Source organism: Semicossyphus pulcher, unplaced genomic scaffold (assembly GCF_022749685.1).
Source record: "Semicossyphus pulcher isolate SPU_LCO1_2020_fin unplaced genomic scaffold, fSemPul1.0.p SCAF_15, whole genome shotgun sequence".
Lineage (NCBI taxonomy): Eukaryota > Metazoa > Chordata > Actinopteri > Labriformes > Labridae > Semicossyphus > Semicossyphus pulcher.
Genome location: NW_027211659.1, coordinates 11,993,043 through 12,010,397, shown reverse-complemented (window position 1 = coordinate 12,010,397; position 17,355 = coordinate 11,993,043). Strand labels below are relative to the sequence as shown.

Here is a 17,355-nt window from a genome sequence, read left to right as displayed (position 1 = left end):
TTATTTCTGGGGTAGGAATCCTCCAAGCTGTCTCCTAAAAATGGCACTTTTTCTGCAGCAATCAGGAAACATTCTTCTGAGAGGGAATAACACTGTTTTTTTTAATGTTTGCACATTTTTACTCACAATCTGGGGAAGACTGGGGCTTCAGATGAACAAGCATTCCCTCATATCAAGCGTAACGGAAATGCTCCTGACTAGGAAATACAGGCTGTGGTGAGTGTGTAAGTGCACACGGAAAACCACAAAAGATGTAGCACTCCTAAATTGTGATGTTTAGGTTGGGTGTGTTTTCCAAGCTCAAGGTTTGAGGCAGAATTTAAGTAATTTTCTCCTTAAAAACGGGAAGAAAACATTCCTTAACTGCTGTGGACGAGTACAAAGACAGTACAAATGGAAGAAGGAGAATTCATACGATAAAGTGTGATGAATAAAAAGTGTCCTCACACACATTTAAGGATGTACCTTGTTTCATTAAGGGGCCAGTTCACCTCAGTCGTATCAAGCTATTATAGGGAGTTAATGCCATTATGGTAGGAAAAAAACGCAAATTTGCTTTGTGCCTTTGGAGGATGCTATCCGCTTCTCCAATGGGCCCTTCAAAACCTCCACCAGACCTAGTTGTTTCCACCAGACCTAGTCATGTTTCGGAGTCTGTACCGCTCTGTCCCATTGCTTGCAGTGAAAACGGTAGTATTTCACTCCAGCGTCTCTCGCTGGGCCGTTCCTTTCAGAGGGAGGGGCGCAATGCACGCTGGGTGTTGTAGGAATGTAGAATGGGCGAAACCACGAGCTGTTTGTACAACTTTCTCCACAGTTATGGCGCCAATTTTAAATATTATTGCTTCTATTGCTTACAGAGAACACCAGCTTTGACTGACAGCGGCTTTTTCAAGGGGCGAACTGCTCCTTTAAGGCTGAAAATACTTCCAAGAGATACATTTAATCTAATTAAAAGTTCAATTTGAACCCCACATTTGGAACACTGACATAAATGATTCAATTATTTGATCAAGAAAAATGTTCATGTTTAAATTAAAGCATCAGAATCTTCCAGTATTTTAGTATTCTCAGCCACCCGCCACCACATCATTTCTGTTGCTCCTCTCCTGTGTTTCTCATCCTCCGCAACCCAATTACATTTCAGGATGTGAGCGAGGAAGATGGCTGTACGAGGAAACACAAGCGCCCCCCCCCCCCCCCCCCCCCCCCCCCCCCAACCCTCCCACCCCTCATCCCGCTGTGGGATTTCAATTTCATGCCATGAGAGAGAAAGGCAACCGAGGGTTCAGAGTTCATGTGAGGAAAGTATGAGAGCGTTTTCTGGCAGCAGACAGACAGACAGTCGGTGCAAGAATGATGCAAGACACATGGTCGCATTACTGAACACTTTTTAATATTTTCCAGCCTCGTGTGTATCAGTCACCAGTGGAAAATCTGAAAAAAGGCTTTTCTCTTTGTGCTGCTGCTTTCAAGAGCACAGCGCACAAATCCGCCATTTATATTTTTATGCTTACACGAAGCATATGACCCCCCTCCCCTCCCAAATCCTCGCCACCCCAAACACAATGCCATCTTTCAAGAAAAACTGGGTCAATCAGCAGTGAAAGCAAGACGAGCTAATAATCCTTTAAAAACTTATTGTCAGTCATATTTAAAGTCAGGGGATTTGACTACAAAAAGAAAAGTCGCACACGTATTCGCAGCACACGGCGCGGCTGGCTGTGCCTCCTAAATATGTTAGTCATAATTGATGTGCAGCAGCGTATCCCCATGCTAGAGCGCTACACTCACATTAATACTCTGCATGGAGACCCCCGTGCCCTCCCTCCTCCTCCTCCTGATATCAGCGGAAGACAGAACTCTGCAGCACGACAACCGGCTCAGACACTCCTCTTCCACCTCTGTGCATAGCGATGGAAACCCACACGTAAACCAGCGTGACTCCATGTGGCCTTTCAAAAGCAGAACTTCATAGAGATGTATGTTTAACGGAGAGAAAGCATCATTCAGGCACCCAAAGCGAGAGTCTCCTGCAGCTCAAAGGTCGTAGCAGTCGAGGTGCTTTCTGTGATAGATGTCGAATAATTCCTTTTCTTGGCAGGAGGCCACAGAGAATAGAAAAGAGGAAAGAATACAACAAATTAAAGAGGGCTGAAGCAACACTATTGGGACTGTAGTTTTGAGTAAGAAAACAAGACGTGTTTCTATTTTAAGGCTCCCAAAAGTGAACAAATGTAGCGCGTTAGTAGAACAGACAGCAGTGACAAACGTCAGATGTCTGGATGCTGGTAATTCCCAGACCTCTTGTTGTATCTCTGATTGTCTCCCCAGCCAGGCTGTAAACACTTTCCCGGGTGACATGAGAGATAAAAATCAGAGAGGCGATATTTATCTGCTCACTCCTCTAACAATCCTTTCATTCACAACTCTCTGTAAAGACAATCTAAAGTGGTGGATGGGAAGATCGCCACAATCGACATCTACTTGCATATTTTTGCCCCTGAAGCTCATTTAAAAAATTAATTCTCCACACAGAACCAAAAATGACCCTTTGCATTAGAGGAACGCTCCAGTCGCTGCACACTTAATCTAAGTAGATCTCGCTGTAACTAGTGCGTGACTCATATTAGTGAATGAGGGTGACAGTAATGAGTTTAGAAAACTCATTGACGTGGTGTAAAAGTAGGAGAGAGTTGGATCCTTGCTTTTGGCGGCTGCCTCATTCTCCCAAATGCTCTCACAGCCAATCAAATCCCATTCGTATTCAGCCAATGACAGCTCATCAAGAAATACCGGTGCCAAATCATCCTCCGTGCCCAAATCGTTCAGCCCCCTCCATCAGCTCTCCCCCTAAAGCGCAGCGAGGCTGGGGGAAGCAGAGCGTGTCCCCAGCACAGCTCTGAGTTTAACAGGATTTAACACACTGGAGCTTCTCCCTCTTAGCTCTGCCTCACTTACAGTAGACTTGTCGTACTTGCAGATACACAACATGAAATATGAGATACTGAGAACCTCGGGTGGTCTTTAATCTGCACAAATAATATGTGGTTTGAATTTCAACTACGCTGACCTGTCTCGCTGTGCCAGGGCAATGCTGAATTGCAATGCTCTATTTAGTTTAATACTGCCAGTTAGTGTTTATGCCGACAATAACAGGATAAATAATTTCTAGTAAGGTCCAATGTTTAAAAAAATGGAAAAGTAGACACAGACAAGCTATGAGCTTAAAATATGTTGCGTGGATGTGAATCCATTTCATGATAAACAAGGATTGTGCGGATGTGGCTCAGTGGTAGTCGGTCGTATCTAATCGGAAGGTTGAAGGTTCGATCCCTGACTGCTACAGTCACGTGTCGAAGTGTCCTTGGGCAAGACACTGAACCCCAAATTGCTCCTGGTGGCCATCGGGTATGAATGTGCATAGTTACTGAGTGGATATTGGCACTTAGGCCTTTGCCATCAGTGTGTGAATGTGTGTGTGAATGGGTGAATGTGCCATGTAGTGTAAAAGCAGCTTTGAGTGGTCGCAAGTCTAGAAAAGCGCTATGTAAGTACAGTCCATCTACCATTTAACCTCAAAAGAAAAGTGTACAGATAGTTTAAGTACAGTCCAGAAGATAACTGTAGTATCCCCTTTTTTCCATTCTTTATGCTAAGCTAAGCTAATGACTGTAGCGTATAGCTTGTAGCTGAAGTTATCCTACAAACACGAGAGTAGTTTGTATCCTCTAAGCTAACGCTCAGCAAAAGAGTGTATATATATGTTGTTTTTTTTCCCTCCAAATCTATAGTTACGATAACGTTTCATTATATACTTATCTGAAGACTGTTTTCTACATTGGAAATAGAACAATTGTTTGGTCAATGTCAGGAAATAGTGAATAAAGTCTAAGGTGATGCCATTAAACAGCCTTTTTGTCGAAAACCCCAAAATAATGCATCACTCTGTGACACCTGTGGAGTAGCTTAGCATAATTTTCATACAGCTCTGTCCCTTTAGGAAAACCCCGCCCCTACAAGCCCACTTTCTTCTGATTGGCCAGCTCTCCGAAGCCTGCTGTGACATCACAAGGTGCAGCGTGCAGAAACTGTGTGAAACCTGGCGTTCACAGCAGCCTGAGCTGAGAAGCCGGGGGATTACGCCAACATACTTTTACCTACAGATTTGAAACTTTACCACGTTTATTCTGGACATCCAACATTGTAAAGGCACAAAATTCTTGCAAGTGAGTTACTTAATTACAAAATGGTAAAGGATTAATTGTCTAATAGTTCATCATTTCAGTTTTCTCTACTGTAACCTACTTTAAATTTAGAAAAATCATACTTTCATGATGGTTAGTTTTATTGCATACTGACGGCAATAGCATGAATGTTGAATTACATACTCTTAGTGAGCATTAGCCGATTCAAATTAGTAACTGATTAGTTGGTATTTACAATACAAGGTACCTCTTTAAGCACCTTTAATAACCAACTCTCTGTGTGCATCTGGGCATTGATCCACAGGTGGTAACAGAGCAGAAACATCTCAGCTCCTCCTCCACACTGCCGGTCAGTGAGTCATTGAAGAGCCATAACAAAGCTGCAGAAGACAGAGCTGAAAGAAGTCCTTCATCATGTTTCCACTCATTATCTGTGGACCGCATTGCTTTCAGCTGACAACAAGGCACACTGAGGCTCTTCTAATTGCTCTCCTTCACAATGAACGGGTGACAGCATATGTGGGACAGAGGGGCGAGCGGCGGAATGATGGTAAACCCTGTGGACTAGTGTGAGAGTCCTTCCATTTCTGACATGGCCCTCTTTAGCCTGGGTGGTCCCTGCTGCCCTGGTTTCTCATGGTTTCGTTGTGGGAATGAGGGGGGAAAAAAGCATCAGATGCCTTTTCTGTGGCCCAAAATAGGTTGCTGGCCACAAGCATCGAGATCAAATCTGCTCTCTCAGTGCTCACCTCTGTTTCTGCCCTGCTGTGACAAATGTTGGAAATGGTAGCGATAAACTATAAGTCCCGCCATGGGAATGATGCACTGAGATCCTGGACAGTGTGGTCAGCTTCTCGGTAAAAGATGAATTACACCCTGTCACATGAACTCTGCGGCTAATATGACTGTGACTCGGTGGGTCGACCTCAAACATGTAAGAAGCTCCTACAGAGCGATGCACCCCAGGCTACAGTGCTTTCTAGTATCTGTAGACAGATCAGAGTGTCATATGTTATAAAGATGGATTATCAGAGGGCGGCACTGACTAAGTAGAAACACAGCTAGGAGGGGAGCCAAAATCATGTTCATCTTTATCTGCTGATTTGTTATCTGAACTCGCTGATCAGAAGCTGATGCTAACAGTATCAACACCCCCTCATGGAGCTCTGATGCTCCCCACCTACTAAATACTGCATTCAGTTAACAGTACAAAGATGATTATTCTGTGTCCTCGTGCTATAATGAACAATATCTTTGGCTTTACTGTGGATGTGAAACAAAGCTGAGAGACTCAGCTCTGTGAGGCTGTATACAGCAGTTGAAGCTAACATTATGCTAAAATGTTCACAATGACAATGTAGGTGTAAATACTGATGTTTAGCAGGAGTTCTATTTTATCATCTTCAACTTTAGAAAGTTTTATGCAAATTAATATAAATGTAACAGTTGTTCTTATAACCAAATGCTTTTAATACAGCCTAAGATGCAAGTAAGCTAAGTAAGCTAATGCCCTGATCTGACACCACAAGTTATTAGCAGCACAAATAATAGGCTGCAGACCATAACAGTAGACAACACAGGATTAATATTTTATGTCTGTCACTGGCACTACTCTTTTAGAGTGGCTAAGACGAACAGATTTCAGGTTAATTATCATGAGGAGATAGCAAACACAGCATGAGACGATAGCAAACACCTTTACACAGCAGTAAAAGAGCTAGCACAGAGTGTGACGTTAGCCAAAGCTAGCAATTTTCCCAACACACATTTTAGGGCAGTATTTTCTTTTTTTAGATAAAAGTTAAGACAACTAAAAGAGACAAAATTAAGCAGTTTGATGTCAATAAATTCAGGATTTCTCCAAACACTGGATGTCAGAAGGAGCCGTGCTGAACTGCGCTGCAGCTAACGCTAGCTCAGCTTGTTTCTTGGTTAGGATTCCAGGACATGCAACAATGATAGCGATTATATCACACCCATACATGTTAGTAGCATACAGATGTTAAAATAATAACAATAATAATATGTATTTTTTGTTTCGCTCTGGTACCGGAGGGGTACTCAGCAATGAATTCTCAGGAAGACATAAATGTTCCTGTTAATCCATCTAACAGTTGTTGTGGTATTTTTAGGTTGGACCCAAGTGGTGTACAAGCCCAGTGTGGCTTTAAAATGTGTTTTACTATGTGCTTGTGTTTTAATTTGCTGTAGACAAAATTGCTTATTAGAAGAGCAAAAGCAATATATTGTGGTCTAACGAGGCTGTGCCGGGTACAAATCTAACATGGAGAGCAAATGAAAATGCCAAGAGATGAAGAGGTCTGTGATGAATGAATTGAAGCTTTTTTTTCTCTGCACAGTAGCCTTTTAAAAAGGGGCCATACCGTGACTGAAATGGACAGCACAGTGGCTGGAGAGGACAGACTGCAGCCCTCAGAGGCTCATTACAGTTACAAGAACATAAGTAGAAGTGCAACATGAGAGAGAGACAGAGTCGTGTGTGAATTTCTAATGCTGCTGAAGTAGAAGAGGAACATTTTATGTGAGGTTGTATTCGTTAGTATTCTGGCAGTAAGGTTTGGCTAATGGAGCCTGACTGTTTCCTTCATTCACAGGAATGAGCATGACTCTCCTCCCTCTGCTCTGCCTTTATCATCCCATCCCCCCCAATCTCCTATCCCCTGAATCCATGCTACAATCACACTCGGCGCAGGCAACTTCTGCAGAGCGTCTACCAGCCATCAGCAAACATAAGCGTCAAAACATCAGCACAGACGGAGCGAGTGTGTGTTAGCCTGAGGTCTGCGTGCAGGCTGAGGGTTTACAGTCTGGATTTCCTGCTCTAATGAACTCTGCACGGGCAAAATTGACAGAAAGAAGCTGCCCATTTTTATTTGAAAATCCATAAAAGTCAAGAAAAGTTGGTTATTTTAGCAAAGAAATTTAGTCCAGGTTTGTCCAGTCAAACATCATCAGCATCCGCACAAGTGTGTCAGAGTGCTAAGTAGGCCACAGCATGGTATGTGACCCACGAGATGGCTCCATGGCCCCCTTTTTGTTTCTCAACCATCTGATATTCTGCCCGCTGAGGTGGAAACTTACCCCTCTGAGCCAGTGGAGCAGGAACCGAAGCCTTCAGTGTCAGTTTCAGCGTGATGTCAATACTTTTTACGTGTTCTTAAAGAGACACATTAAAGATAATTTCTGACTGTAAAATCACCCGAGATGAACTCCGCTTTCCCCAAACAATACAGTGCGTTTCTGTTGCGAAATGAAAGACTTGATAATTGCTTGACAAACGTGTTCTGTAGACCGTGCAGTTATCTCCCTTCAACGCTGCAGGGGGGAGATTAACATCAGCGGGATCTGAGCCAAGTTGACGTAAGCTTCGTCTTCTGTATCCTACATCTCAGCTGGATCAAAAAGGCGGAGGTTTAAAGGATGTAACTAATGTAAACGAAAACAAAGATGCTGCTAAAGTTGGGCGACTCACTCCAAGCAGCAAAACATCCTTGGTAGATCAAGTTTGTGAGGTATCTGGCCCTTTAAGGGCGACTAATCTTTATTAACTCGATACGACTGGGGTTTTTTCTTGAGAAGTACCAATAGTGACGATAAATGTGAGCATTTGTCCTGTTTTACAGAAAGTTTTTAAAAGATAACAGATCTTTTCCGCCCTGAAAGTGAGTGGATGATGGAGGACAATGTATCCCTTAGACACCTCTGGGCGAAAAACAATATCAAGCCCACTGAGATTTTTATCTCCCGTGCTGACTTGAGATAGAGAAGATAATGTGAGTTAAATTGAGCATGAATAAAGCGTTCTGTTTTCGGGGGCCTTTTGTTACCCTCTCCTGAGCAGCATCTTCAGCTTGTTTCTGCACAGCCTGTCCGCTGCAGTGACAAACTTGGCTATAGCTACATTACACGATTACGGCCCTGAATGCCTTACATACACAATAGGAATGTTGCAATTTATTAATTTAATATTATTTTTATTCTAAAATATGAAGCCTGAGAGCGAAAGTCTAAACAAAAAGTTAAGGACTAAGAATAGGAGTAGTACCAAAACCAACGTAAGTGCTGGTTGAAACACAAAAGAGTATTAACTGGAGCAAAACTAGCTTACTCTATCAAACTTTATTAGCATGAGTTATTAAGCTATTTTTAATTCAAACTTATTTAAACACAAACCATAGTTAAACATGAAATATGTCTTTAAAATATAACTTATGCCTCTTCTGGGGTGCTAAAACATAAAACATTTAACTCCTTGACTGTTCTGTCTACCGTTTCACCTCAGTCGCATTACTTTTATGATCGACAGGAAGTCTCTTTTACATCCTTTCAAAATAAAAGCTTTCGTTACAAAATACGTATCACGATATTACAAATATGATACATGTGTCACGATACAATACGTATCACGATATCACACATATGATACATGTGTCACGATACAATACGTATCACGATACAACGGTTTTCATACAAAAAAGCACAATATATTGTGACATCCTAACCAAGGCGATATCTTGTCCTTTACGAGACTGCCTATTTAAAAGCTTTTGTTTACGCTAGCAATATTTGCTCATGCTAGTGATATTTTAAGCAGCTATGGCTCAGAGGTTGAGAGGCTTGAAAGGTCGGCGGTTTCATCCCCAGTTCCTCCAGTCTACATACGGAAGTAACCTTGGCCAAGAGCCCAAAAATTGCCCTAAATTGCTTCCGATGTGAGAATGTTGGAAAGGTTGAATGGCAAATGGTAACTTACATGACACTTTTCATGTCTTCCGACCACTCGTAACGCTTTAACACTACACACACACACACACACGTCACATTCACCCTTTCACACACACAATAACACACCGATGGCAAAGGCCTAAGTGCCAGTCTCCAATCAGGAGATGCCGTCAGGAGCAATTTGGGGTTCAGTGTCTTGCCCAGGGACACGTCTACATGTGACTGTAGCAGTCAGGGAATCGAATCCCCAACTTTCTGATTCAGAGACGACCGACCCACTGAGCCACAGCCTGCTACTAGAAAGGCACTATATACAGGTAAGTGCAGTCCATTTACCATTTCACTCCTCTCAATTTACATAGTCATGTCGGAGTGGAAGAGGGGGAGTCAAAATACCTAATGTATTTATATATATTTATGTATAATACCTAATGCATCCCCACTGAAAAATCTTTGCCTGTAAACAATTAATTAATAAAACAAGAATCAATGTAGCATCACAAAAATATCATGTTACTCAATGTATTTTCTTTAAACCCATACATCGAACATACATAGAAGACAGCAGTGTGTGTATTTTTTTGGAAGCTAGAGCACTTCTAGACACCCAGATACTAAAACTCCCATAAAAATCTAGTGTATGCTCACAAAACTCTGAGGTTGATGTCTCCTTAGAGAGCTTTAGAGAGCAGAGATTCACTGCAGGTTTTTACATATTACAAGCCCTGAAGCAGGCTGAATAAAATCCCATCCCGCCTCTACCACCTCCTATCAGATGTAGGCTGAAGGATATTTAATTTTGAAAGGCTAGTACAGGGGAAATCATTGCTCTAACCAGAGAGAAGACAGATGCGGCACATAAACTTGAGAAAAGCCGAACATTAACAACAATCTCGTAAAACAAAATCGAATGAAGCTTTAAGGCCTCGTCCAACCCAAAGTACACTAAAATAATGTGTCTTAAATGAGGGATTTAACAGGACCTCACTGCGAGAATCTAGTAAGCCTTGAGTATTAAGTACAACACATGATACCACTGGAAAGATTAGCAGTCATGCACAGGGAGCTCCGCCGCGCTGTAAGAGCAACATTTACCCATACTGCCTTGGGAAACAGCCAGGAGGACACATCCACCATGCACTGCACACTCACTAACTGTCAGTGAAGCTCAGCAGTTTCAGTGCCGGGTCCCGTTCTTACACATTAAATGCGTCCTCTGTGGCTGTCGCTGAATGTGTTTCTCTCTATCACCGCTCTTCACTTTGCTCTATCTACTCATCTTCTCTTGCAGGCAGGAAGGGATGTGGGTACAGAATGAGGCTGCTTCTTCTGTTCTAACAGTCTTTTTACTTACTCCACCCTGTGATTCTGCCTTTAAATCAAGGACACGGTTTAAAATGCTATTAAAGTCAAAGGAATCCTCGGGGAAAGAGGGCCTTGTATCTAGTCATCGTTTGTGAGTCTTAAAGAAGGATGCTGGTTTTATGCAATATTCATCTTTCTGTCAGAAGAGCCTACAAAAACACCAAAACCAACAATGCATTAGTCCGTCTCTCAATATATCCTGACTTTACCTTACCCTGTCTGCTGCACTCAGCTGCAAGCCTAATGTACATGTTTTAAAATGTGTCATGAACATATTAATTTAAAAAAAAAAGCCTACAAAAACAGCTGGACATTGTAGTTTTTACCAAACATAGCTCCAACAGTTGTGGTGTATTTGTTGGGGACTATTTTCAGCCCTTGATTTATAGACTTTTAATGAACTAGCAAGCAGATCATCGTATGTGGGACTGACTCTTTATACTACAGTGGTGTTTTATCAGTTTTTTATTGAGAATGAAGCTCAATGGCATGAAGGAGTGAGCATAACTTCTTTTTAAAGCGGAAAACAGTTCACAGTTGGTTTTGTTCTAGTCATGGGATTTGTTGACATTAAAGGAGCTATTTGCCCTTGTAAAAAGCCACTATCAGTCAAAGCTGGTGTTCTCTGTAATTGATAGAAGGAATAATATTTGAAATCGGCGCCATAGCTGTGGAGAAAGTTCAAATAGCTTGTGGTTTCACCCATTCTACATTCCTACAACACCCAGCGTGCATTGCACCCCTCCCACTGAAAGGAACGGTCCAGTGAGAGACGCTGGGGTGAAAAACTACCAGTCAAGGACATTGATCGTTGCAGGCAACGGCTCAGAGCGGTACAGGATCCGAAATACATCGAGAATATACCGGTGGATCTTAAAAGTCAAAAAAGTGCAGTCTACATTTCAAACCTGACGATACTGAACATCGGAGGCGGGCGTCCTAGATTGGGGAAGTGTAGTTTAGCTAGCTCCCAGGCCTCCGCCAGATGACGCATTTTATGTCCTCTGGCGGAGGTTTTCCAGGGTCCATTGGAGAAGCGGATAGCGTCCTCCAAAGGCACAGAGCGAAAAAGCATTTTTTCCTACCATAATGGCATTAGCTCCCCATAATAGCATGATAGGACTGAGGTTGAAAATCAACAAACTGGCCCTTTATGGAATATATTAAATATCGCCAGCCTTCCTTTTTTAACAAGGTTAAGAGTAAAACATACATTTGAAAGGCTTTTCATCTCCCAGAAGTTGAAGTGCAATCTGCAAAAGCTCTGCTTTATGTCCCTACATTCAGGTAATTTTAGCTCAACTTCTGCATAATCTGTGCAAATTGCCTAGACTACAATGTCTAAATATAGATCTCTGTGATGAGGACGTTAATCCTCTAAATCCTGAAATCATGAATGGAATTCAAACTGCAGCTCTTCCCTTTGAAAGACATAAAAAAAATATTGTTCTCTCTTTTGTCTTATGCCTGCTTTCACAGCATTTTCAAGACAGCAGAAGGATCCTCGCACGTCATAAGCACACCGATGTGGGAGAGGACTGTGAAACGTTATGGTGTGCGTGGTTTTAAAAGAACATCCTGAAATGTTGTGGAGAAAGAAAAGTGTTGTCTGTGTGACACCAGAAGAACAGGTTTGAGTCGGTTAAGGAGATTAGGAGGCAGTGAATAAAAGAAACCACCAAAATAAACCGGAGGAACCCTGACATTACTAAAAGCTCCCTCCAATAGCATCCATGCATTCAACATCTTAACATCATGCAGTTGCCATGCCAACCTGTTACCAGACTGCTGCTGCTATGATGAAAAAGGGAAATGCTTCTTGGCTACTGTGCAATAATGAACAGTCCCAATCCTACATTAGTATTCCTGTCAAGAAATCCGCTTGGGCATTGGCAGGATTTAACAACTCACCGAGATGTCAAAGAGCTCCTCCGTGTCGTCCAACATACGGACTCTTATGGTCACTTGCCGTCCGGGGGGCATTGCCGGGGGTCTGTGTCCAGGGTCCAGAGTACTGATGCCAAGAGTCTCTGGGGCTCCAAGACGCTGCCCTGCTCCTGCGGCCATTGGCACGGGGTCTTGCTCTGCCATTATGCGCTGCAATGCTCACTACCCAGCCTGCACAGAAAGTCAGGGAGACATACTTGCATTTATTTTCTTCATACGAACAGCACAAGAAATAATGCAATTTAAGAGTTACAAAAATATATCAGAGCAGTAAGAACAGGGCATCAGTGGTGCAGCAGGTGAAATGAAATCAATGTATGAGGGCCCAGAGGAGATGCTGCACAACCTTTCGTGTCACATTAACAGGGCGATTGTAAATGCAGTATTTGCACTCGCCGCTAATGGCTGATAATTGTTGCCTGTGGGAGAACCAATTACAGGACAAAAAAAGATCTGAGCGTGTTCCTGATTTCAAAGCACAAATCAAGCAACCCTAATTTGATTTGACGAATGCGTCAATACAATGGCAATCGTATGACACCAGGGCCAACAATACACAGACATAAAGTACCAGGGCTTTAATTGGCCTCAAGGGCATTAAGGCAGATACATAAGGATGCTGAAGGAGAGGTGAAGTGAAAGAGAAGTGGGTTTGCATTACCAGAGATGGAGGTAAAAAAAACAAAAAAAACATTAGGGAAGACTATTGGATTCACAGTCCAACTCTCATGCTGTTGCTTTAAAGGTACACAGCACGGACCAGCAAAGACAAGTTAGCCTTAAACATTCATTACTATGTGATTTCATAGTACAAGGCGATATTAAAAGATGGAGAGAAGGCTAACTTGATACATTTCAAGAACAACAAAAATTCTGATTTGATTTGAAGTATCCACATAGAAAGTTAACATAATAGGAGCTGGTTTAAATAGACCAAAGGTAATGGGGGGCGGAGACAGAAAAACAGTCAGCTACAGATAACGTATGAAAAAGTCACTGAGATAAAATAGAAAGTAACTGACATAAAATAGAAATACTTAGCAAAAACTAATCAATATAATTAGCTTAAAGATGTGGATAGTAAAATGGTGAAATAGCTAAAAGTAACAGATACATGATTAAAATGGTTAGCTTAAAGTAATACATAAGAGGCAAAAAAAGCTTGCTTAAAGTAACTGATAAAAAGTTTAAATAGCTCGCTAAAAATCCTGGATACAATTAGCTTAATGCAAAAGATATTATACCGCTAAAAGTAGCTAACAAATAAACAGTTAAAAGAGTTAGCTAGAAGTATAATAGGTAGATACATTTAGCTAAAAGATAATCAATATAATTAGCCTTAAGTAAGGTTTAAATGGTTGGAAGACTAAACTAAAGTAAAACGTAAGTGGTTGAAGAAGTTAAAGCTAATGGAGAATAGTTAGCTAAAAGTAGCCCAACGAATATAATTAGCTTAAAGTAGTGGATAAGACGTAGAACAACTAAAATGTAATAGATAAACAGTTGAAATAGTTTGCTGACGTAAACAGTTTAGATGATTAGCTAGAAGTAGCCTATTGGAAATAAGTAACAGATGAAATAGCTAGTAAGCTAAAAGTAGCTGATAAATAATTGAAATAAAGGTAATGTATATTATTAGCTCAAAGTGGATAAATGGTTGGAATACTTAGCTAAAAATAAATGAAAAACAGGTGAAATACTTTGATAAACGTAACAGATGCTTAAAATAGATAACTAGAAGTAATGGATATAAGCAACACATTTACATTAGCTAGTTAGCTTAAAGTAAGGAATTAACCGTTGAAATAATGGATACAATCAGATAAATATGATAATGGTTGGGATACTAAGCTAATAGTAATGACATAATGGATTAAATAGTTAGCTTACGGTAATGTTTAAATGGTTGAAAGATGTCTGAAATTAATGAATGAACTGATGCAAAGGTTAGCTAGCAGTAATGATTGACAGCTGCCCTGCCTCATGCAATGTTCCTGTCTGATATCAAAATCAATGTCAAGGTGCAGAATCTGAAATAATGTTCAGTTTCACTCAGTGTCTGCTTTTGTCCCAGGTGTTTGGCCGAAGTCACGGACTCGTATACCGATACTCTGGGTTGACACATGAGCAGCCCTCTATCCAACCCCGAGTATCCACAGCCAGATCCCCCCAGGCCCTGCTGTCCTGCTTAATTCTCACTTCATTGCACATTCCAGCAGGCTGATGTCATCCCGAGACCTCACCAAGTGCTTCATCGGAGTACCGAGGCCAGTGGGCAGTTGTTCAGATGCTGCGCTGGTGAGTGACTGCTGCCAAGTTTGAGACCAACGCTGAATAAGGCATTTCAAAGGAGTGGATAGTGTAATCCAGCAGAGTGCATGGAGAAAATAGGCCAAGGACAGTTGATACACTTAATTCTGTGTGAGGATGGTCTATGATGCACAGGGGAGGGACATGTGAAGTTTCCGGTCAAACATGGCAGACTGTAGTTCAGCCGGATTTGTTGAATTAAGTAGGATGCCACATGGCCAACAAGTAGGGCTGCAACTATGGATTGTTTTTACATTTTACGACTTATTCGTTAATTTATAAGTTCACATCTTGTCGGTCAAACAGTCAAAAACATATTCAATTTTTAGTGGTATAAAAAGGGGAAAACCAGTTAATCTTCCTATTTTGGCACCCAATATTTGGAATTTTTTGTTTATTTAAGACATAATAAACTGATCTGAAATATATGTACTTTTTAAAATTAGTCATTTAGCCGATTATTTACGGACTGATCTTTTCGTGCTCTGATGGCTGGATCTAAAACATCCAGATTAGTTGAGTTCAAAAGCTAATCATTCTCCTATGAAGTCCTTATCTGCTTCTACTTTTTATACGCAGAAAGCAATGAGTCATTAAATTAAACATCAAATACATACTCTATCTGAATTTTGCACATTTGAATGTTGTGTTTTTTCAGTTACACTTCCTCCCTATTAAGTTCTTCTTAACTTTGTTGACCTATTAAGGCCTAAAGCTAGCCCTAACAAGTATTCAACAAGTACAGGTTTCATATGAGCTAATAAAAGGTCCAGAGTGTTTACAGAGTCCATCTTTATCATTGTCACCTGTCTGTACACTGAAGTCACGGAGCAGTGGGTGCATATTGTTAGAGTTCTCCATCTGAAGAGCAGACAAACACTCCCTTGGGCTGATGGAAACCAGACCAAATGCTTTAATTGGGGGCGTGAATGGAAACACAGGCATATTTTTCATTCGGGCCCAGTCATTTACGACATTTGATCCCCACACAGACATCATCGGTGGCCCTCGCCTTGTTAAGTGGCAAGAGTGTCATGCCGAGTCTGTAAATTCATGACTTATTTGACCTGCACATGCATGCAGCGTAACCAGACACTCTTCAAACAAAGCAGCAGTGAAACAGAGGACAGTGAAAGAGAAGACAGTGATTATTTCAGCCAACACGTACCCTCCCCTGCACCAGGGATCACTTATCAACCAGTGTAGGTGTGTGTGTTCCTCTGAAAAGGCAACTCAGGTCCAAACAGACACACCAAACAGTCACCAGTTGTGCAGCTGGGACCTTTTTTTCCAAAGTGTGACAGAGCCAGGGGGACATTCACAGACCCTCAGTGTTTCTCACCCTACCTTTGAACTTGTTTGCCTGAAATTCCCCACAAGTGTGCAACATGGATCTGTGACTGCTGCCTTATAGAGTCTCCAGGGTTGTAACAGTGGCTCCTCTGTGTGCAGGGGCACAAAGGGCCCCTTGGTGCCGGTCCAGCTCTGCACAGCTGGAATCCTTTAGTGACAGCTGAATGGCCAGAGGCCGGGGCTGATACAGGCAGCTGTCTACCTGAGGGAAGCTCCCAAACAACGAAAAAGGAGCTCAATTTCCTGTGTGTTCTGCTACAGACACTGATACCTGGGTGTGGCTGGCATTGCATGAATCACTATAAGTTCCCACTGTATTATTGGCAACGACATGTGTTCATTAAGTGAAAAGAATGACAACCAACAGGATACATGCTTGTTGGAACCAGAGCTTGGCTGCCATTTGAAAACATCAAAACAGCCTTATAAAAATTGGGAATACAGTGAAGAAAATGGTGAAATGAAGGGATGAGGGAGGTTTCTCCACCTCACACAGTCTGTGTTCACACCATTCATGTAATGTAGGTTAATAGAGCAGCCTGCTGTAATCCTCAGGACATTCTCAGCCAGTACAGTAGATGTGACATTAATGCACCGCCTGGACTCACATGGGCAGCTTGAGGAAACTATGAGACACATATAAAACGTGCACTTCCTGGAGACATTTGATTATTTAAATGTCACACAGAGGGATGAAGCATAACAGCTTCGACACATCAGCGACTGCGGCGTCTGCACACATCCATACAGCTAAGGTATATGTGTGCTGGAGGACAAATAGGACAGTTCAACTCTCTGCAGATAAAGGTTTTTACACACTGGTAGTTATTTCAGTCCCTAGAAAACCACAGGATCACCAAACAACACGGCAAAGATACTCCCAGGACTTAACCCTAATCTCCTCAAACAAGTTGAATCACTTCCCTTAAAGAGCACACAGGGTAAGAGAGGGACTCGGGCTGCACGATTCTTCTTACCCCTTCTCTGGAAATGCAGGCTGATCCACGCGTTATGTATTTCCCAGCTGAAAGGAGGTATTTCACATCCACGTCCAGCGGTAGAGACTGAGAAAAGAAGCCTCGGTGGAGTTTTAGAAGCCGCTCGTGCCGGAGAGGAGGCGTTCAGCGGTCGCCATGGCGGACGACTGAGCGAGTGAGCCGGGGAAGAGACGGGATTACACTGAACCGAGCGGCGGATCCACTCCCGGTGCCTCTGCTCAGACAATGAAGGAGGTGCAGCACCTCCACCTTCTCAGTAGCACAGCGGCACAGAACAACAGCACCATCTAGCGGTGGCTGAGAGAACAACATAAGCGTTATAGAAACAACGCTTGTTCCCATAGCCTGTCCTCAGGTGAAATTTAGACAATTATCTTCATTATTATTCAAACAAAATATAACATCCACATTTGGGTTATAATATTACC

General features: G+C 42.1%; 1 protein-coding gene across 1 annotated transcript in view; it reads right to left on the bottom strand.

The window, feature by feature from the left end:
* Positions 1–17,045, bottom strand: part of LOC138592100 (FERM, ARHGEF and pleckstrin domain-containing protein 1) — a 61,589-nt gene extending 44,544 nt beyond the window's left edge. The window contains exons 1-2 of the mRNA XM_069662723.1: positions 16,907–17,045; positions 12,231–12,437 (exon numbers count right to left, since the gene is read on the bottom strand). Of these exons, the coding sequence (XP_069518824.1) occupies positions 12,231–12,410 (180 nt within the window). The 5' untranslated portion in view covers positions 12,411–12,437; positions 16,907–17,045. The remainder of the gene's footprint in view (positions 1–12,230; positions 12,438–16,906) is intronic.
* Between the last annotated feature and the right edge of the window lie 310 nt (positions 17,046–17,355).